Here is a 23,059-nt window from a genome sequence, read left to right as displayed (position 1 = left end):
ATAACTTTATAAACCTATTTCTTCAAGCGTGAAAAAATGTTTTCCTTAAGGCCATTTTTATTTGTGTCACATTATGTCACTCTTCGATTAAATTTATTAAATGCCATGTATTTACATCATTTAATGTTACCATCCCAAGTCTCTTGTTTTATTTTTCTTCAACTATTTTCCATACGACTAGTCTTTGCTTTTAATGCAGCATATGTTTTTTTTTCAAATCCTTAATTTTTTTTCTTCATGAAATTAGGTTTGGGGGGTATTCATCCTCCTCGCTCGCCCCCCCCCCCTTCCCAACCAGGACCACGGTTGAGATTATTTGTTGGTATTTACTATCATAGCGACTGAGCGAGAAAAATCATCAAATTTTGAGAGTGAAAATTATATTACGTCTTACTGCATAATTATTATCTGGGGTATGGGGCGGGGGCTGGGAGGCAAAGCAGGGTCCGCGGAACAGTTTTAGAAGTGTGTGGGGGTAAACTGACCATGCAACAAAATAATCACGATCGAATGTTGTGACCCAGGATGAAACTTTTCGTTGTGAAACCTCATAGCACTTTCTTATATGAACTGACCTATGAATGTACATGTATACCTACAGCATCGTTTAATTCCTGAATGGGATACTCCACAACATACAGATCTATCTATGGCGATACAGGATCGACGCTTCTTATCTGTTTGGAGCGATCTGGGGAGCGTTTCATGAAAGGACTTGTCGGACGTTTTATCCGACAGTTACTATGTAGTAACAATGCTTCTCAACCAATCAGAAACCAGGAAAGTTGTCAGATCTGACAATTTGTCGGACGAAAATATTGATGAAACACCTCCCCCCCCCCCGATCACTCCAAACAGATAAGAAGCGTCGATCCTTGGGGATGGGGGGCAATGGTGTAGCTAAGATTTTTTTTCCCGGGGGGCACTTGGGGGTCCTTGTTTTTTTCAGGGGGGGAAGCACCGGCTATTTTTCCGGTGTGTGTGTGTATGTGTCAAAAGGGCGGATCCGACTTTGGCCAATAGGGGACGGGGCCCGAAATTATCTTCACCTATATTTTCCCCGATCAGTCACTTCTTAGTTTTATTCTTATGAAACAACATGAACATAAAATAATCTCATAAGCCTTATGAAAGGTGCGAGCGCGAGCGATTTTTTTTTTAATAAATTCATGTATTTTTCCTGAACAAGATTCGTATGTAACAAGATGATTACTGCGAACGTGAATATATTTCAATAATGCGAGCTCGAAGCGCGAGCAAATTTTTTTTTACATTCCGACCTAAAAATTGGCCATTCCAATTTTTGTATTAATAAATGGGATAGGTATGTAACTAAACAATTGATGCGAGCGCGAAGCGTGAGGAAGAAAATTGAGATTTTAGACCTAAAAGCGGAACACTCTATTCATATTTTGTAAACCATAACTAGGATATAGTCAATTGGGTATCATTAATAATACGATCGTGAAGCGGTAGCAGACAATTATTGATATTCTGATGTGAAACTGGATAATTTAAGTACATTTTAAATAAAGAACATGCAGGCTATCGCGCATGTTTTAGATTTAGACCTAGAATCTGGGCATTCTGAATACATTTGTTTAATGGAACATTATGGAATACACGTAGACAATATGAACTTGGCAAATCAATGTGACAATGCAGCGTGAGCTTAAAATGCTGATACGTAGACCATAAAACGGACTTTTTACATCGCACTTAAATTTGTAAATGAAAAAAAAACAATGAAAGTTTGATGTCCGAGCTAAAATATGTTTTGTATATCGACTTCAAAACTCCATATCAGCCTATTGAGCAAGAATCTCATCGAACATGCAATTCTGGCGCGAAGCGCAAGCAAAAAATTTATATAGTAACATGAAAGATCTTTGGGGTTTTTTTTGCAAGTCTTCCCCTCACAATATTTCATTCACTCGTCTTCCTCCTCTTATTTTCATCTTATTTTTTTCTTCTGTCTTTCTTATTCTTTTCCTTTTTTCTTTTTTTTTTTGCTCTGCCAATTTTTTTTCAGGGGGGCACCTGGGGAAGACGATCGCCCTCATTTTTTGTAAGTATTCTTAATATTGCTTCTTCCATAAACTGACTTCATAAATTTCATAACGTCATAAATAATACATCAAGGTACCAGTAAAAAAACTAATTCATAAACATATACATGACTTCATAAATTGATCCATTAATTTTTCCAATTCACTGAAAGAAAAGGTTATGAAATGTGATACAGAAACAGAGGAGGAAAAGAATAAATACGCCTGCACATCCCATGCACAAAAAAATCAGAGAGCAAAATAACGAAGTTATTGAATTTTAAAGTTTAGCAATATCTATTGAAAATGGTTACATGCACATTGTCATGAATTTTCAATGATGACACATCCCCGCTTTCCTTGTTCTTTTGTTATTCCATGAAATCATAATTATTTCATTTTTGATATATACGTTTGAGTGATATGTCTCCTTCATAATGAAATGAATTGCAGCAAGGAGTAATTCATTATCAATCAAGTCTTCTTTTTTAAAGAATTAATTGAATCAACAATTTCATGTAATAAAATACAAGGGACAAGTGGTGATGTGACGTCATCAGTTTGCTCATTGAATATTCATGAAGACATGCATAGAACTGTTTCACTGAAAAAAAATGCAAACGGTTTAAAATGTAAATATAACTTTGTTATTCGACCCTTGTCCGATTTTGGTCAATTTTGCAGTGTTTTGTTTGTCAGGTCTTTCTTTATCTGCTCAATTCATATTGAATAATTGAACAACATAATTGTCACTTGTTTGGCAGCGAGTTTGGCACCCTTCACCTGCAACATGCTGTATTATTGGCGCAGAGCGCGCCTATACATATATATTATCTTTATATCTACCCCCCCCCCTTGTGGTTAATTTTTTTTTTTGGGGGGGGTTGAACCCGAAAGCCCCCCCCCCCCACCCGACTGTTTTTGTTCAGACGGTCACATCTGTCGGATGGTGATGTAAATTATGATACTAGTAATACACGTCTGTAAAAACTCACACGCACACACAATGGTATCAGTCTAGCTGAAAATGTTACAAATTTTCATCTTTAATAGCCTATAGTATGTATAACAGTGGATGCCCCTTATTCAACGGGTGTCTGGCTGGTCGTTGATGGTAGGTAAAGGGAAGTGAAAACGACTCCTGAACTTGGCTAGCCTAGCTTAAAAAGTATAACCTCAGGAAATTGGTCAATGTACGGATAGAAAGAAATTAATTGGTTTCCAATGGCTTTGACAATAACTATAACAAAGATGATATAATCATAACAACATTGAAATACAACATTAACAATCAAAATGAATAATTAATAATTATTCTTGTATTTTTATATTGTCCTGTTTAGCATCAGGGTCATTAAGAAATCAATGCCTGACACTTTTGGTAGTGAAGGAAGAGCCGCTAGACGCAACAGAATAATTTATGAATTATAAGGGGTCTGACTTCGTAGACTTATAGCGTATAATGCAAAAGTCAAAATAATATCAATGTCAAGTACGTGTAGTTAATCCAGGAGTTAATCCCCGGGGGGGGCACTTACATTGACGAGTGGATACCATGCGCGACCCAAAAAACACGTAAAAAGGATGTCTTTTTCACGATAGGGCACGTTACGTACGTAACGTGATAAGGGTGTCAAAAACACAAAATAATGAAAAAAGGGTATCTATTTCGCTAGGACAATTACGTGTTTAGGGTCGAATTTGCGGGGATGATAAAACAAAATTAAAATGTTTTATAAAGGATGTCCATTTTGCCCCAACACTTCGTGTTTAGAGTCCGATTTGCGCGAGGTGTAGAAGGTGGGGTCGTACTAAACCAAACAAGGTAAAGCCGACGACCGAAGGACCCGTAACAATAAAACATTCCTGTACTTGTTAGTAGGGGTTCATTTCAGGGAATATTTTCCAAGATTATCGTTTTGTTTCCAATACTTGTTAAGGGTAGGGTTTGACAACCCAATACTTGTTAAGGGGTGCATTTTCAAATTTGGAAATTACGTGTTTAGGGTGCTTTTCGAGACCCCATGGTCGCGCATGTATCCACTCGTGAATGGAAGTGCCCCCCCCCCCCCGGGAGTTAATCTCAAACTTCCGACACTTTTGAACAGATATCTTGTTTATGCTGAAACCGTAACCAAGTACTTGCTGATTTTGTTATAATAACATCTAAACACATGAAGCAAATGTAGTCGTTGTAATCATGATTAACATGCGCATCTCACTAATCAAATAGTGCGAGCGCGAAGCACGAGCTGAAAATTTAGGAAATTCAGACCTGAAGAGGGGCATTTTAAGGCTTGTTTGTAGGAATTTACGAGAACCATATGTATTTCACTAACCAAATGATGCGATTGCGAAGCGTAAGCTGAAGGTTTTGTATAATATTGACCCAAAACAAAGATATTTTAAGGACTATTTTTTAGGAAATCCATCAAGAATATACATAATCTCACTATAGTTATATAATGCAGTTGTCAATCCAACTTTTCTAGTTCTTGGAAGAAAAAAATTGAATAAACCTAATTTCATGTAATAAAATACAAAAGAACAAGTGGAGATGTGACATCATGAGCCAACCAAATGAATATTCATGACGACTGTTTTCACACAAAAAAAAACAAATTTGTTATTTGTTATCCGATTTTGAAGAAATTTTCCGCATTTTTGCTTAGTGGAGTCTACTCTATTTATTAAGCTATACATACTTTCAGCCCGGACCATCCCTTTAAGTAGTCATGAAAAAAAAGCATATGTCACTACATAAAACAATAATAACTCGAAGTGCGAGGAAATATATTTAGTGTATATTGACTTGAAAACGGGAGGAATTAGTACAACAGGATTATGACAGATAATGTGATCACCGGGAACAATGAAGACATAGGCTCTGAGCAAATTACGTTTCACAAAGTTATTCATTTTTTTGTGTTTTTATGTAACATAATTATGTCATAATGAACAATGATCTGTTCTTTCCCACTACGTTTCTCTTCCTTTCTCCCCGTCTTTATCTCCTTCCCAACGTTTTTTTTTTTTTGGGGGGGGGGCAGCCGATAGGGGGTGGATGGTACGTGCCCCCATGCCCCCCCCACCCCGTAGTTAGGCCACTGGATGGGTGGTTGAGGGGGAAGGGACGGGAGAGGAAGAACACCGTGGAAAAAAGTATCTATCGGGGGGGGTAGAGCAAAACAGAAAAAATATAAAAAGAGAGAAAAAGGTGAAGTTGTCACCGTTAGGAAATTACCCTCTAAATATGCAAAGCCCAAAGAGTGGTTTTGGATTAGAATTTCGCTGTGGATGGGGGGGGTCTGCTGGGCCTAATTAGAATTTTCTCCGTTGGTCAATAATGGAAATTACTTATATTTTAAGTTATATCTTGGGCACCATTGGGTTATTATAATGACCACGCAGCTAGTAATTGGTATCTATTTCATTTACAGCCTTCCCGTAGGCATTACCTCATCCCCCCCCCCCCCCCCTTGAAGGAAGAAAAATGGAATTTGGCTACCAAAAAAAAAACCCGGCTGGCATTTCGAGCGAGATGAACGAAAGTTTGTTGACCTCATCTTTCTTCCGGTTTCGCCATCTCTCATTCAACATGGCAGACATGGACTACGAAAGAGTTTTGTGTGTGAAACCCGAGGTTCATGTCTTCAGAATACCGCCTCGGACATCGAATAGAGGATACAGGTAAGAATGTAGAGGATAAGTACACGCAAATGGGGTAGGTATTGATGTTTTCTAAACATTATTTTCTTGTTTTTCAGGCATACTCTGCAGGCGGCTGATTTTGATTTTGAAGGGGGCGTGGGGAGCGAGAGGCCCAGAACGCCGGCGGGGACCGGGTTGGTGTGGCCGAAGATGGGCCTCACGTTTTCGCCTAGGGCCTAGGCTTCGATGCCAAGGCCAAGACAGAAATTAACGTCTTTTCTCATGATATTCCTAGAGTTTAATGGTAAAAGAAGCTGCTGAAAACTGCTTATCTAAAAAGAGAGCGGCATTATCGTGATATTGGGAACCACCGTTCACTTCAATTCATACAGCAGCGCTTTATAATATTCAGTCACACGCACGGTTCCCTATTTCCACCTCCATTCACTTTGTACACAAGTGCGCGTACACAAATCTATAAGTGGTTCCCAAAACCACGATTTGGCCAAAAGAGCCAATGGAGTAAATTAGAGAGTCAAAAGGGGCCTAAGGCTAAGCTTTCGATCCTAGCAGAATCTTCTTCTGCCTCTGAAGAAGATGCTTGCTAGGATCGAAAGCTTAGGCCCCTTTTGACTGTCTAATTCCTAGAGTTTAACAGTTTCTGAGTTTCTTAGAGTATCATTCATCCCCAGACAGCAGTAGACCAAAAGCTTCTGTCTCTGTAATTGTAAACGTGGTAAATTGGTTGTTCGCACCTAGGCTAGTGAGTAGCCTGGTCCTGGACTGCGTCTGGGGAGTAAACTGTAAAGTCGTCTACCTACGTAGGGTTACTCCCCTAACACCTGGCCCACCCATGGGTTCATATCGTCTCGCGAGTGAAGGATTATCAGTCATACGCACGCGACACACCACTACACTTCGAAAATACAGTGGGCTTTTGCCCACATAAAATATTATGTTTAAATAAACATTCCACATCCTGCTATGACACTTACCGAATCATTTAGATCCTTCCGTGACTTCTCCTTGAAGTTTCTTTCTAAAAATATGTATATTTTCTTGATCTTTAGTGAAGATTTTACGGAGATAGAAATCAGTCAGCATTGATATCAATTTTCTCCTGAAGAGGGCGCGCGATTTATATTCATATCAAAGACACGACAAGGGAAAGAATAGGCACCTACACTATTTTACACGCATATCGACGCAAGGCATTACGCAAAGTCCGTGAAGTGTCCAATCTTTTCATTGTATAGACTTTGGTACACCGTATACGTATTATTGACGTTCGTCAAAGCTTGTACTGCTGGTTTCTTTCCAGGCACGTATATTATTTTCATTTTTTTTTTATCAGTCATCTTTTTAAATTAATGCAAATGAGTGTTATCATCACCAATAATAATCATTAATTATGTTTTTTGAAGGCATTTCATTAATTGGTGCCCATAATTAGTAAATTAATCATGAGGATTGCGCATTCAAAGAATTTAGATACAGTTATAAAATTACCGAGGAGCTGAATCAAGGTTGTGAAATTATTAGCGCCACCAACGGGCTTCCTTGTATTTCCGTGGAAGAGACAAGCGAAGTCACTTTCGAGGCCGAGGTAAGCAAAATGTGCTTTTTTTATCGGATTATTATTTTATTATTATTTTATATTCAACAAACTCTTGCTACTTACCGGCAAGAGCCCCGGTGCGTAGCGAGAAGGAGCTTCGGCAAATATTACTTCAGCAATGAAGCGATGTTTGCCGACTACTTCGAAATCCAGGGTCAAACACGGTCTATTGTACGAGGTTAGTACATACTAACCTCGTACAATGTGTGAGTGCACCTGCCCATGCTTTACATGCCTGGCTGTAGAGGTAAGGATTACCTGTGGTGAACCTAGACCTAAATCACCAATTTTATCTTTTTTGTTTTTTGCCCAAAGTTATGTACATGGGCAACCCTATGTTTATTCTCTTTTTTTATCATATTTTCTTATTTTCATTAAATGAATAGTAGTAAAAATAAAATTGAAAAAAGTTAAAGTCGCCATTTTGCTTTCTTTTGTTATCGATACCTAGATACCACAAGCGTGCAGAGCTGCAACCTAGATTTTAAAAATACTTGCATTTGCCGATTAATATCACGATTCGTAAAATATTTGTTTCGGTTGATAAATATAAAGTAATTTATATGATATTTATTGATTAAAACAAATATTTTGCGATTCCTGATATCTATCGGCAGATACAAGTATTTTTTAAATCCAAGTTGGTAGCTCTACACTCTACACACAACTACAATTGCTTCATGTGTTTAGATGTATTTCTAACAAAATCAGCAAGCAAATGGCACTCGCATTAGATGACTATGGTGAGATATAGATTCCTAAAATATATAGTCCTTAAAAAGTGCTTTATGTGTTTAGGTTACAGTCCAACCTCTCTTATCTCTTAAACCTCAATTATTTTAGCAGGTAAATTATCCAACAGTTTCGGCCAGCGATCAATTTCATTTCTGTAAAACTTCGGCCTATAATTTGCACTGACACTGCAGTGAATACTGTCTGTATGCCCACTATAATAGATAACGTGTAGCTACTGCCGTTGGCCTGGGGAGGCAGTCAGCAACGCAGCTGCGTGTATTTAATATTGGGTCTCCCAGATCCGGATAAATCCCTTATCAGGATTGGTGCTTGTCCCATCTTGTCCGGATAAGAGAGGTCGGACTGTAATTCTTACACAATCAGCAAGCGCTTGGCACTCGCATAGATGACTGTGGTGAGATGTATATTCTTAATGGATTCCTAAAATATAGTCCTTGAAATGTCCGTTTGGCGTTTGGGGTCAATATATACAAGAATTTCAGCTCGCGCTTCGTGCTCGCATTGTTTGTTTTATAGCAAGACAGGTACATTTATGTACGTGTCATGATTACATTAATGTGCTTTTATTGTCCATTTTTAGGTCTGAATATATTTTATAAGAAAATTTCAGCTCGCACTTTGCACTCACATTATGTGATCAGTGGAATACATATCCGTTTAATGGCACTGTCCTTAAAATCTCTCTATTAGGTCAGTATACCTGGCAAGTAATAATGTATATTTTTTTTTTACAAAATCATTGAGAAAAGTCATATCTATATGTCTCTATTTCATAACACTTACACAAATATGGTTATTAGATCAATGTAATTTCGGGTAACTTTTTTTTTCAATAATTATGTTAAAACCAGGATGAGATATACACATTAAGCTTTTTCGGTATTGATATTTTTAATACCGGTATTACTAATTGCTTAATACCGGTATATCGACTAATACAGAGTGTCCAATGTTTGTTTAGCCCTCATATGGCCTTGATAAACAGTGGATGCTTGCGGTCAGCTGAGGAATGCTCAGCATGGGCCGTTCTCAATGACAGAAACTTTGTCAAAAAATATTTTCATGTTACTTTCTTTACCAAAACTTATACGATCATGCTCTCTCTCTTCACTGAGAGGGAGTTACCCGTGTTACCTCAGAAATTATCTCAGCAAGCACGTGGTACAATTAATCCTATCTCCTTGCTGAAATCAATTAGATCGAGTCAAGTTACCAAATGCTATCCCGACTGCTAAACTGCACCTACTCACTGCTGCTTACTTTGCTAAACGTGTGTACATGCCCCAAGTTCCAAGCACCAAATTCCCTGCTCAAACAGTCCAGGAGATTTGCGTGATTTTCCCTTCACCGATCTGGCCCCACTCATTTACATTCAGATTCGCCCCTTTTGTTTACCACTCACATCAACACGTGTTCGTCGAAGGTTCGAAGTTTGTTGACCTCGAATTTTGACGTCTCGTAAATAACTTCTTATGTCCATTGTTTTGAAACCCCCCCCCCTTTAGCTATACCATTCAGGCCACGTTTTCTCCCTCTTGTGAATCTCTACATGTTGTCTAAAACCTTCCCCATTGACTTCTTATCCCCCGGCCGCCTCTATCTCACTCTTTTTTTCTTGATTTTGTTTTTCTTTATCTCCCCAGCCCCTTAATTCCTCACTTTCTCTTTCCCATCGGCCCAACTCTCCCCATCACCACCCCTCTCTTACCACAAACAATCAACATCCTCCTCTTCTCTGAATCTCGATCTTCCCTCTTTTTTCTATTTCACTCTTCTCTCGCCCCCCCCCCCCAGTCCTGGTCATCAATTCTCTTTCATTTTAATAATGTCAATTCTATCTTTCACACATATCAAAATTGAGTTGATCATCATCTTATCATGCCACCAGTCCATCATAAATTAAAATTACAATCAATCCAATAGTTTATTTTATCTTATTCATGACCGCACACGCACATAAAGGATACATCGCCCATCACGAACCACACGAACATTCCCAGCCATTTTCTTCCTTCCATTCACGATCACTTCACAGATCATTTTCAAAATAAACCATGAGGGATGGCGTAACATTTTTTTTCTTGTTATCAACATTTTCTGTCTTTTTTTTATTTTCATTTTTGATTTATTTTTTTTCTTCATATATTTATTCATTTATTTATTTTTTTTGGCGGGGGGTCAGACGACTTTTGTAGCAGGCTTATAGTATAAAAGTAAACTTGTCATAATTGAAACAAGTTAATGCAGCCCGCGAAAAAAATTTGAATAAAGAAAAAAAAACTGTCCTTGTGGTTTGTCTGTCAATGCCCAGCACCCCCCCCAAAAAAAAAAAAATCAGTGGAACTAGAAAAAAAATTGCATAAAGAAAAAAACAAGTGTTAATCCCTGTGGTTTGTCAACGCCCCAGGGTTGATACTTTGTTGAAGCCGCATTACACCACGTGGTCAAAAGACTGGCTAGGCTACATGTAGGGAGTGCTTCAAGAAGAGTTTTGTCCGTGATTGTGTTTGTAGAGGGATGTTACAAGCTATGACAAACCCTAGCATGTGATTGGCGGAAAGCAAATCTGTTGTTGAAACCACTGAAAAACTCTCTTCACGAAATGCTCCCCATCTCGATCGGCTTTGTTTGTTTTACTGTAGCTGTGTACACAAGGGCATGGAGCTGACATACACTAGCGGTGGGGCCGAGGCCTTTGCAGCGGCGAGCATAGCTCAGACATAGTTCAGGGGCGATTTTTTCATTTTTAGGTTAGATTATTGGACTCTGATTTCATTACATACGTTGAGAGAGCCAAACAACTTATTGTTTGGGCTTAATTTTACTGTAAAAATACCCATAGACAACAATAAAGAAGAAAATACCGGTATGATATTTTCAACTTTTGGTATGACGGTATTTCGGTATTGAAATTTTAACGGTGGTATAATGTTCATACCGAACGATATTACTAATACCGGTATACCGAAAAAGCTTAATACACATGTTTAAATTTTTTTTTTTTCATCTGCAAGAGCAGTGCATATTTTAGCTTGCATGCAGCTTGAGCGCCACGATGAGCGAGTGTGCCACACATTTTATTATGAAAAAAAATCTCCCAGAGGTTGGCAGGTCTGAAAATTCTATATCAGCAGATATTTTCCCTGACAAGGTGTGAACATGGTAATGTATTAATTTTATTTTACTTTTTTTCTTGTTGCAATTTAGAGCTGCAGATTGGAAGTTAGAGTCACCGGACTGGACTGGAAGGTTGAAGATTGTCACAAAAGACAAGAAACTCTCAATCAAACTTGAAGATAAAGCAGGTAAACCCTACAAGTCATTACTGGGGGCTTTTCAATGAAATTATTTGTCAAGTTATGAATAACTTCACAAACAACCTTGGAATGGAAGGTTGAAGATTGTCACAAAAGACAAGAAAATCTCAAATTTGACGATAAATTTAGGTAAACCTTGCAAGTCATTACTGGGGGCTTTTATATAAAACAGTTATATGCATTGAAAGGATGCTTCTGCTTTTTAAAGTATGTGCATAGCAGTAATAATAAAAACCTGATTTTAGCCTGAAAGCAGGAACTTAGCCTTTCTTTTTATTGATCTAGGGGAGTTGTTTGCTCAAGCTCCAATAGATACCTATCCTGGTCCTGAAGTAGAAACTGTTCTGGATTCCAGCCGATATTTTGTGATCAGGATACAAGATGATTCAGGTGAGCAGGTGATTTCACTTTTAGTGTTGACCCTTTTGTTGTTAGAATTGAGTAATTTCAGGTTTGGTGTTGACCTGAAAGTGTTAGTGCTGGTTCATTTGAGGTGAAGTGTTGATCTTTTAGTGTTTAATTGTGGGTGATTTCAGGTTTGGTGTTGGCCTTAAAGTGTTAGTATTGGGTGATTTGAGGTGTGGTGTTGATCTTTTAGTGTTTAATAATTTCGGGTGATTTCAGGTTTGGGGTTGACCTTAAAGTGTTAGTGTTGGTTCATTTGAGGTGAAGTGTTGATCTTTTAGTGTTTAATAGTGGGTGATTTCAGGTTTGGTGTTGGCCTTAAAGTGTTAGTATTGGGTGGTTTGAGGTGTGGTGTTGATCTTTTAGTGTTTAATAGTATTGGGAGATTTTAGGTTTCGTGTTGACCTTCCAGTGTTAGTATTGGATGATTTATAGTTCGATGATGGCCAAATGGTGATAGAATTGGCTGATTTCAAGTTCAGTGTTGTCCTAATGGTTCTAGTATTCGATGGTTTCAGGTTCAGTGTTAACATTATAGTGTTAGTATTGAGTGATTTTAGGTTTGGTGTTGACCAGTTTGGTGTTAGTATTGGATTATTTCAAGTTCAGTCTGGACTTTATATTGTTTGTATTGGGGTTAATTATGGGGAGATCGATAACGTGATTTGGATTGTTTTTTGTAAATTCCCATTTGATTTTGGAACCGGGTTTAATCCAAATTTGGGTTTCAACACCAACACCAAAACTTCATTTTAATCATCTTTCAAATTATAAATACATGCTTTTACAACACCTCTGTACAGGTGCGGTCCCAGCCAGATTAGATATAATAGCATTTCAATCTGATTCCTTGCAGGTAGAAAAGCTTTCATTGGAATTGGTTTCCAAGACAGAGGAGATTCCTTTGACTTCAATGTTACTCTTCAAGATCATTTTAAGTAAGTTACTTTTTATAGGGAAATGATAATGATGATAATGATAATAACAAGGCTGTAAGGGGCTTCGTAGCCAGTGCATGCTTATCCACATATGGCAATTCATTTTATCATTTTATCCTGATTTTTATCAAGAATTATAACAATAATAATATGTTCATTTAAAACCAGTTACAATTTGCATATACTCTACTGTACTTAAAACTCAATTTAATATCATTGCGGCGGCTGTAGCTGAGCATTTCATAAAATGACTTGTTTATATGTTAATTCTGACAAAGTCTGTTTAATCCAATAATTACCAGCCAAACGAAAGTTATGCAGATTTAACAGATTTGGCCTCTGACTGACTTTACACCTAGTTTCTTTGTATTTTGATTTTCAGAGGAGTGAAACAGGAGCAGCAATTACAGATGGAAATGGCAGATGCATCCAAGAATCCAGCACCAAAATTAGATCTTGGGTTCAAGGAAGGTCAAACGATCAGAATAAACCTTGGGGTAAGACAAAAGATTTGTCAAACGATCAGAATAATTCTGGGGGTAGACAAAAGATTTGTCAAACAATTAGAATAAACCTTGGGGTTGCTATTATTACCCAGGTTTTGGCTGGACCTACTATCACTGGTGCTCAGTGTATATAAGGGTTTAATCCTGCCATTCACCACACCTGGGTCGAGTGCAACACAGTGTGGATAAATTTCTTGCTGAAGGAAAACACCATTGCTGAAGGATTCAAACACACGACCCTCTGTTTTGTTTGAAAGGTGAGAGTCAGAACCAAAAGACCATGACGCACCCACTAATTGTGAATTGAAAATAAGTAACCTATAAGGGACAGTGAAATTAAGATAAACCCATTGACTTGTAAATTCTGAGATTCCCGTATAGACTTTTCACATGGTCATCTTGTTCCAGGTGGCTGCGGGTTGAACTTTGATTCAAACATAGCGAGGTATAGAAACACTCATCATACATTCCAGCCTGTATTCTCAAAATTGGTTTCAATTGTATCATGATACAAAACCATGACTTATACAGAAGTGTGCATAATGCTTTTAGCATGATTAGTTTGTTTGTAAAGACTAGATAGAGATATTCATTTCTCTTTATGAGTTCTATCAGTATTGATTTGAAATGAATTGGAAAGGTTAGTTTTTGTCTCACCTGGATAGCAGAGTGAGACTATAGGCGCCGCTTTTCCGACGGCGGTGGCGGCGTCAACATCAAATCTTAACCTGAGGTTAAGTTTTTAAAATGACATCATAACTTAGAAAATATATGGACCTAGTTCATGAAACTTGGCCCTAAGGTTAATCAAGTATTACTGAACATCCTATTAGAGTTTCATGTCACATGACCAAGGTCAAAGGTCATTTAAGGTCAATGAACTTAGACCATGTTGGGGGAATCAACATCAAAATCTTAACCTGAGGTTAAGTTTTTGAAATGTCATCATAACTTAGGAGGAAATATATGGACCTAGGTCATTAAACTTGGACATAAGATTGATCAAGTATCACCAAACATCCTGAATGAGTTTCACGTCACATGACCAAGGTCAAAGGTCATTTGGGGTCAATGAACTTTGGCCGATATGGGGTATCTATTGAATTACAATCAAAACTTTAAAAGTTTTTTGATCTGATTCATGAAACTTGGACATAATAATAATCAAGTATCACTCAACAACCTGTGCAAGTTTCAGGTCACATGATCAAGGTCAAAGGTCATTTAGAGTCAATAAACTTTGGCCGAATTGGGGGTATTTGTTGAATTACCATAATAACTTTGAAAGTATGTTGGTCTAGTTCATAAAACTTGGACATAAGAGTAATCAAGTATCACTGAACATCCTGTGCGCATTTTAGGTCACATGACCAAGGTCAAAGGTCAATGAACTTTGGCCATAGTGGGGGTATCTGTTGAATTACCATCATAACTTTGCAAGTTTATTGATCTGACTTTTGAAACTTGGATAAAGAGTAATAAAGTATCACTGAATATCCTGTGCAAGTTTCAGGTAACATGATCAAGGTCAAAGGTCATGTGAGGTCAATGAATTTTGGCAATATTGGGGGTATTTGTTGTATTACCATCCTGTCTCTGTAATGTGTATTGGTCTAGTTCATAAAACGTGGAAATAAGAGTAACCAAGTATCACTGAACATCTTGTTCGAGTTATAGTACATGTAGTTTTCAAAGTCAGCACTGCTGCTATGTTGAATCGTGTGATGCAGGTGAGACGGCCAGAGGCATTCCACTTGTTCTTCTATAATGATGCTCATATTGGAAATATTTTTATAGAAAAATAGATCTTTCTTGACATCTCCATACATGTATATTTAATTTTTTACTACAATTTTCAGATTACCTCTTAGATTTGCTATCTGTAAAATTCCTTAATGATAAAAATAATCTGGTTATTTAATAGTGCTTTCATGACGTACATTGTACCTCGAACGAATCTTAGCTGTTACATATTTACCCCGGTGAATGGATTTAGTCAGTCGTTCCCTGCACACAATATATGCTCATCCTCCACACCCTAGGGAGCATTCCAGTCAGTCGCAATTGGGGTATACATAGTACTGGACAAGCTACAATTACTTTCACATCCTATAGCGGGTACCCATTTGACACCTGGGTGGAGAGTGTAAAGTGTAGATTAATGTATTACCCAAGGACACTGGGCCACAGTGGAATTCGAACCCATGGCCCTCTGATCACAAGGCAAGAGTAGGATCCACTATACCTCACCAATATCACCTACTTTCAAACTGCCTTGTGAGAAATGATAAAAGTCTGAAAATTGTAAAATTAAGGGCAAAGAGATATGCTCTCAAAAGCATGTAATGTTGAGCCAGTATTACTAATTTAGATATTGATATAAGTCAAATGGATGCAGAGTGGATGAAAATTCTACAGCTCCCTATAGTAACACAGAAGCACAGACTTTGTTACAGTAATACAATGCATCCCAGAAAAAAGGGATTCCTATGTCTTCTTTCTTAAAAGGCAAATAAACAATGATATTTCATTTACATAGTGATATAATTCAATTATTCCTCTCTGTTTTGATACCTGACATGAGACAAACACTTCACGCATTAATGAGCAAGACAAGTTTGAAATTTTAATGTCAAAACCAGGGGAGCATTTCATCAATATTTTCATCCGACAAGTTGTCAGATCTGACATCTTTCCATGATTTTGATTGGCTCAGAGGCACTGTTCCTATGGTAACTGTCGGATAAAATGGGACTTGTCGGATAAAACATCTGACAAATCCTTTCATGAAACCCCCCAGGTTGCGCAGAAAAATGGGACAAGATTGGTTCAAGATACGACCATGCTTATCTGACGATTGGCTCATTAGCATTTCTTTTTTATTAAGATTCTCTAGCTGATTCCTGAAATGAGAATGGATTCAGATTCACACGTGAGTGTCTGCACAAATCGTTTCTGATATGCCTCAATATCTATTGTTTGTAATCGGCCATGCGTGAACAATTTGCGTAGCTGTTGATTTCAAATTCGAGAGGAGATTCCATTCTTGCCATGGGTATCAAATTTATAGTAAAAAAACATTTAATAATTGTATCCTCAGAGTTCGGAGGATACTATGGATTTAGCCTAGCCGCGTCCGCCGCCGCAGAGATTTCCTTGTGAGCGCTCTATCAGCTGCATTTCTTCTCCGATCGTCTTCAAATTTGGCGTGAAGGTTGAGTATGGTATAGCCAAGAAGCCTATCGATTTTGGTGTGGGCGGAGGTCACATGGTAAGGTCAAAGGTCATTTTCAGGTCAACGTTAAAGTTTAAATGCAAGACTCTCTTATGACACAAACATAGGTCACTTTTCAACCAAACTTGGATGGTAGATGGACTTGAGGGACCTGCATGTTATGCTGCAGTCAGAGGTAACATGGTATGGTCAAAGGTCATTTTCTGGTCAACGTTAAAGTTTACATGCAAGACTCTCATATGACACCTATCTGTGAAACCGTAAGTCACTTTTCAACCAAACTTGGATGGTAGATGGACTTGGGGGACCTGCATGTTATGCTGCTGTCAGAGGTCACATGGTATGGTCAAAGGTCATTTTCTGGTCAACGTTAAAGTTTACATGCAAGACTCTCATATGACACCTAACTCTGCAACCGTAAGTCACCTTTCAACCAAACTTGATTGGTAGATGGACTTGGGGGACCTGCATGTTATGCTGCTGTCAGAGGTCACATGGTAAGGTCAAAGGTCATTTTCAGGTCAATATAGAAATTAACATGCAAGACTCTTTCTCAGTAACCATAAGTCACTTTTCAACCACACTTGGATGGTAGATGGACTTGGGGGACCTGCATGCTAGGGTCATCGTCGCCATGATAATTGTATTGTGTGAGCTCTATATATCGCAATGACGGATGACGCGGTGGGTTCAGGGATACATGTGCTCGGCTGCGTGACCCGCCGAGCATATCTTGTTGTGAAATCTATCTCTGAAAACGAGTTTCCTTTTGTGTGGGACGTACTTTATAACTGATGATGGTACAAGTGAACAGTAAGAATATCTATTTTTTATTTTGTTTATTTAGAACAAACCTGCCAAGTCAAGACCAAAGCCATCTGCTGGTGTTGGAGGGGGCACCCCTGTCTTACTACCCCCACCCCCTGGGGCAGGGTCAGGGGCAGGAATAAAGGCACCTCCCATGGCTATTCCACCTCCAGCACAACAACAACAACAACAAGCAGTACAGCCAAACCCATCACAGCAATCTAGTGATTTATTAGGTGAGAAAATCTATCAATTAAAATAGCAGCTAGTGCCCTATTTACATGTACATTATGTCTACAATCATTGTTGGATTGCTGTAGGGGGACCGTATGATTTTCGTACAGATTCATGATCATTGAAGGTTCTAAGATTTTCTTTAGTGCCGAGTAGAATTACAGCCCTCAAATATATCACAGGGGCATCATACGATCAACACAGGATCATTGTACATTCATGGCAAGGTTAATCATATGATCAGTGCAGGGACACTACTATCTCTGTATGGCTTTGTATTTGGTCCTGTCAAACAAGAAATCTTAAGATGGTCATATAGAATATGAACACAAAAATCATGACCCATAGCCATCACCTACAAAAAAAACGTAGACTAATCCATTGTGTGATGATCGTAGCAGCTGTTGAACAAGCATTACCTTATCTAAATCGACTAATCGCTAAAGTTTAACAGGTTTTGTTTAGTCCCAATCTTTCTATAATTTTCAAACACAGATTAAACGTAACTGCAGATTTTGTTGTTATTGCATTCATGTATTGATATATTTGTTTTTACTTTGTCTGTAGGTATGCTTACAAATTGTATATGATGTTTTTGTGTATTACTCTACTACATTTATGTTCATGAAAAGTAAATTTACAAATGAACTCTATTTTATCCTTTATCTTTAGGGGGCTTTGGCAGTTCTTTCAGTGCCCCACCCCCTCCAACAGTTCAACCACAAACCCAGCAAAATACTAGTGCTTCAGAGTGGGGAGACTTCACAAGTGCACAAACGTAAGAAACAAATCTTTTTTTTTTTTTTTTGTCTTTAGGCATTTACTAAATATGCCTAAACAGACACAATCTTCCTGAGCAAAATGTATTATAGTCTCAAACATTCCTGGTAGATGTGTCCCCTTGGTGTATTTCAAATTTGTACAGGAGCATATGTGACGTACCAATAAGTCACCATGTAGCTGAAGACTTGTTTGAGAGTTTGAAAATAAAACAAAGGTCTCAACAGGAATATAAAGTCCTTTTATTTCTTCATTCATTTTCTTCATTCATTTTCTTCTGTATTTTGACATGAAGCAAATTCCAAGTAAATTCCGTGAAAACTTGGTAGAAACAAATGATAGTAGAGTCATAAGTGCAAGAGCAATAAACCTTCACATCATTTATGACTTTGACCATAATGGTAAATTGATTCTTTGACCTGAATGTAAATCACACTCCAGATTCAATATACATTGACATATTTAGCACTGAAAAGCTTTTCATTAAAATGGTATATAACCAAGCAACTTCAGCAATTAACATTGAATTACACCTGTGAAATTCATGTACACAATACTAACATGATTATCTCCTAGACATCATCAATTAGAATGAATACACAATAGCATTAACAGGTGTTTAGATAAAGCGTACTTTAAAAGAGATATGCAATTGACAAACATACTTTCTGTATAATCTTTCTTCACATACATTATTGCATTAAGTCTATCATGTCAATCGATCCAAAATAGAATCAACTTTTCTTGCATTATAACATTCATAATTCTTAAGTACATATAAATCAATGTTTTGACTAACCTTTTTGCCTTCAAAAATCTTCTAATAAAGTGCAATCCTATTTAGGATGCTTCAGATTGGTGTAGATTTAACTCCCAAAACAAAATCTCCAGCACTGATTCCATTTTATCACCTCTATCCCGTCAGTTGACCAAGAGATGGCGCTAACAATAGAAACCTCAGGCAAGGCATACACATTACATACATTAAACATGCACTGTGTGCGCTGTCTATGTACAATATATACAAAGGTGTGTGCTCACCCAAGCACATTACATACAAAACTAGGAGATCAAATACAATTAGTCTGATCCTCAGACCCAAGGAGACTCATTCTAAACTGTTGATGGTTTTTCAGAACGAAATAGATAAACAAATTTTGTAGTCAAAACAGCTTTCATAACATGCCTGGTAAAGTTCTCTGTCAATAGCCAAAATAGTAATTTAGTTTCCAAAAGCCAAAATAGTAATTTAGTTTTCAAAAGCCAAAAATAAAAAAAAAGCTTATCTGAAAGAGCAATTCTTCTTCATGCTGTAAAGATTTGAAGTTGTGAAGTTGAAAAAAAGGGAAGATGCAAGAGTTTCTTGGACACTACTTTTTCTGACTGCTTGGAAGTTTTGCTGAGATTACACAGTATGCACATATCATGCTTGAATGACCCCCAAACTTCAAAACTTGTTTTCTCCTTACTCTTTAAGCTCTTGCTGAATTTCCTCTGCTTTCAATCAAGTACAGTACTTGTAATGGTTATTGTTGATCAATTTTTAACTTATTATATATCATTTTAAAGCTTAGGAAATGAATTTTCAAGCTCAATAAAATATTAATTTGGGTCGACTTATTGTTGGTTTTGGAGGTGGCAGGTCACATATGGAAGAGCGTTGTCAAGTGAGAAGTGCAGTATACAAAATATAAGATTGCTTTTGAGGGCAATTGGTAAGTTTGATGGGTTTAAAGACAAAACTAAAATGTAATCTTACATGATATGTCCCTCACATCCCCAACCCTTTACAACTCTTAAGTCATTGAATTAGAAAATATGTCAAGCATCGTGATTGGTGAAAATGTGTTCCATGGCAATAATATGTTGTCATATAGCACTAAACAATGTACCAAATTATGATCTAGCAGACCCAAACTATCATGACAGAGCAGAAACAAATGTACTGTAAAGAGCTTTTGTTTTCTGTGTCGCTGTGTTTATAAAGCAAATAATGCACTTGCCCTATCATGTAAAGGCAGTGAAAGCTTGGTTTATTCAGGTGGTACATAATGGGCACTTAGTTTAAAGCCCATGGACAGTGAAGCACCTATCTAGAGACATTGTGCGCTTTGTATTTCCATTAATACACTCAGTTACATGTATAATTTCTAACAAATTAGTAGTTATTGCTTTATCAAGTAATTGCTGCTTTAAAGTTTTCATTTTTTTTTAATTTCCTTTTCTTTTCTCACTAGGTCATCAAACAATGGAGGTTGGGTGCAATTCTGAAATTCAAATTATATTTATAGAAGTCCTAATTATGTATGATAGGTAAGTTCAAATGTATCATGTAGGCAAAACAATTTTTTTTCCTTTTGGAGGGGGAAGGGGGCTACATTTAACAACCTACTGAGAAAACTTGTAAAGTTGGATAAGGATTTACATTACATTGTGGCTGGGGGTTTGAGCATTTCAGGATTTCAGCCTGGGCCCAGGTGTAATTTTCCTCTGGTATGAGTCTATGGAGATTCACAAATATATGTATCATGGAATTATTAATTTTTGACAGTGCTCATTGTAAATGTTATGGAAACTAAACCTTCATTTATTGACATTAACTCTTTGCCCACCATGTACAGAATCACTTGTGCGCCACATTAATTTCCAAGTGCAATCTGAAGAATAATTTTGCATGGACTACAGTGTTTGTATGCAAATTCAGCTCACAATAGCTTTTGATTGGTTCATTGTAAAGAAAAGCTTTGTGTGTATGCAGGACAATGCAATGCACACATCACTATTGTGCATGAGCAAAAGACTTTATGCTCTGTGTGTGTGTGTGTTGTAAATAGAATGTGACTTTGTAGTTCACTGGTTGTTACTCTAGTCGAACAAGGTGGGAAAAAAGTTAAATGAAGTTGATCAAGATAATTCAGATTAAAGCTAAAGTTACGATTCAATTCCCTTGTTCAAGCAATGTTTTTTCATTTTTAAATTGAAATAACTTTTTTTGACAGAAGAGAGAACAAAATATTAAGAACAAAATACATTGTTTTCTTCTAATCATCCCTGTGCTTCTATTGCAGGGAGACAACCTCTTCTCCAGGAGAGTATACTCTCCATCAGGAAGTTAACTGCCCAACCTCTGCCCTATGAGAAACCCCCTGCCATGCTATCCATCCACCATGTGTGAAAACCTAGACCATGTTTCCACTGGATGCCTCCAAACTGTGATCTTTATAGGACATGACCAAAGACTGTTCATATAAATGTGGTGTCAGGACCCTTTCACATGTTGTTGTGGATCGTGGCAAGTCATGTGTGGATTTACTGTCAGTACTCATCAGGAACCCTAGAACCGATGTGAATGGATACAGCTGCATCATCTACATGTTTCTACTTATTTCAGTGTAAATTGTTATAGCACCTAGTGTTTTTTTTTCTAATTTATCTTTTGTAATCTGAGTATTGACAATTTATTTGGTATAGTGTGAACAGGATAAAGCATAAATGCATGTTTAGTGACATCAGAAATATCTTTCTTTTTTTTTAGGAAAAAATTATTTAAAAAGTAAATGAACATGATTATATTGTCATTTCAGTGTGAAATAAATAAATGTAATAAGTTTTATATAAAATCCTGTATTCCATCCCTTTCCCAAATTGTCTCTGCCTGATCTACTTTACTGGCCTTCTGTACATAGATTGTCCATCTGCCTTTAATCCAACCCCAACTCCACTGGCACTTCACATGATACTTGCTCCAACTATGGAGCAATTACTTACTTTTTTCTGATCTACCAGAATCAGAAGACACATATGTTTCATTTGTACACTTTGTGTTCATTTACTTGCCTTGGGTTCTGTTTGATTTTCGTTAAACCACAATCATATTTTGTCTTTAGCTTGAAATTATATGTTTGTGACTGAGGTACAAGTACATGTATTCTGTCATTTGTTGCCTTCAATTATGTTTGAGCCAAGGAAGATCAATTTTCATTATCATTTTGCTGCTAATTGAATTTGTTTTTCATGTAAGCAATACTTGCCATGTATCTTTATCATGGTAGTGGGGGAGAAGTGATATTTTGGTGCAAGATGGTAAGTAGTTTTGTATACAATGAGTAGAATCATGGAGCTATTACAGAGATAGAATCTTGAAGGTTGTGTGAGAGTTGACCAGACTGAAGCCAGTTTAGTGATTGGAGAATAAGGGAATTTTGTATTTATTTTCCCTACTCAAGGTTACCATTCATATGCTCTTGGAGGAAAGTTATAGAAAACTATTATGCATGGAACAAGTTGACCGAGCTTCCGGGCTTACAACTCTACTTTTTTCAATTTCATTTATGATTGTTGTATAAGTCATGCTCATATTTTCTTTCTATTGATTTGTATTATAAACCTTTTAGCCTCAGTTTTATCAAATTCCAAATCATTCCTATTTGAAAAAGTAACATGATCATCTGCATAGTTTACATCAGTCCCACATCTGCTTTATTATCAAATGTCTAGTTTGTTAGTGAACTTCAAAGTGTATTATTCCACTCTTTTTATCTTTCATTGTCCCTATATGTAATTTCAAAAGTCATTATTGTTGGTCACTCTTAGCTGTCTTATTCACTGTCATTGGTGAATTTACTTTGTTGCACTCTGCCCTTGCCCTGTTACTGTCATAATTATTTTTTTGAAGGTAGGAAAATAAAAATTTAATTTGTTGAACTGTGAGAGCAAAAATACTTGAAATACAAGGACATCATGTACAGTTGTGCTCAAAAGTAT

General features: G+C 37.2%; 1 protein-coding gene across 1 annotated transcript; it reads left to right on the top strand.

Annotated features, from left to right (window-relative positions):
* The first annotated feature begins 5,605 nt into the window (after positions 1-5,605).
* On the top strand, positions 5,606-21,848 carry LOC121427806 (adaptin ear-binding coat-associated protein 1-like). The gene is made up of 9 exons (XM_041624370.1): positions 5,606-5,738; positions 11,281-11,378; positions 11,676-11,780; positions 12,652-12,733; positions 13,116-13,230; positions 17,322-17,517; positions 18,188-18,293; positions 20,533-20,608; positions 21,364-21,848. The coding sequence occupies exons 1-8, from the start codon at positions 5,647-5,649 to the stop codon at positions 20,564-20,566; spliced, it is 828 nt and encodes a 275-aa protein (XP_041480304.1). The 5' UTR covers positions 5,606-5,646; the 3' UTR covers positions 20,567-20,608; positions 21,364-21,848.
* The last annotated feature ends 1,211 nt before the right edge of the window (positions 21,849-23,059 follow it).

This window comes from Lytechinus variegatus, chromosome 14, assembly GCF_018143015.1.
Source record: "Lytechinus variegatus isolate NC3 chromosome 14, Lvar_3.0, whole genome shotgun sequence".
Classification (NCBI taxonomy): Eukaryota; Metazoa; Echinodermata; class Echinoidea; order Temnopleuroida; family Toxopneustidae; genus Lytechinus; species Lytechinus variegatus.
Note: the sequence above shows the minus strand (reverse complement) of the source record. Positions and strands in the feature narration are given on the sequence as shown.

Excerpts from the sequence above, each read along its gene's own strand:
- LOC121427806 (XM_041624370.1), top strand. The coding sequence starts at position 5,647 with ATGGCAGACATGGACTACGAAAGAGTTTTGTGTGTGAAACCCGAGGTT. Across the intron at positions 17,518-18,187 it reads GCAATCTAGTGATTTATTAG|GGGGCTTTGGCAGTTCTTTC; the intron begins GTGAGAAAATCT and ends CTTTATCTTTAG. Across the intron at positions 18,294-20,532 it reads GACTTCACAAGTGCACAAAC|GTCATCAAACAATGGAGGTT; the intron begins GTAAGAAACAAA and ends TTTTCTCACTAG.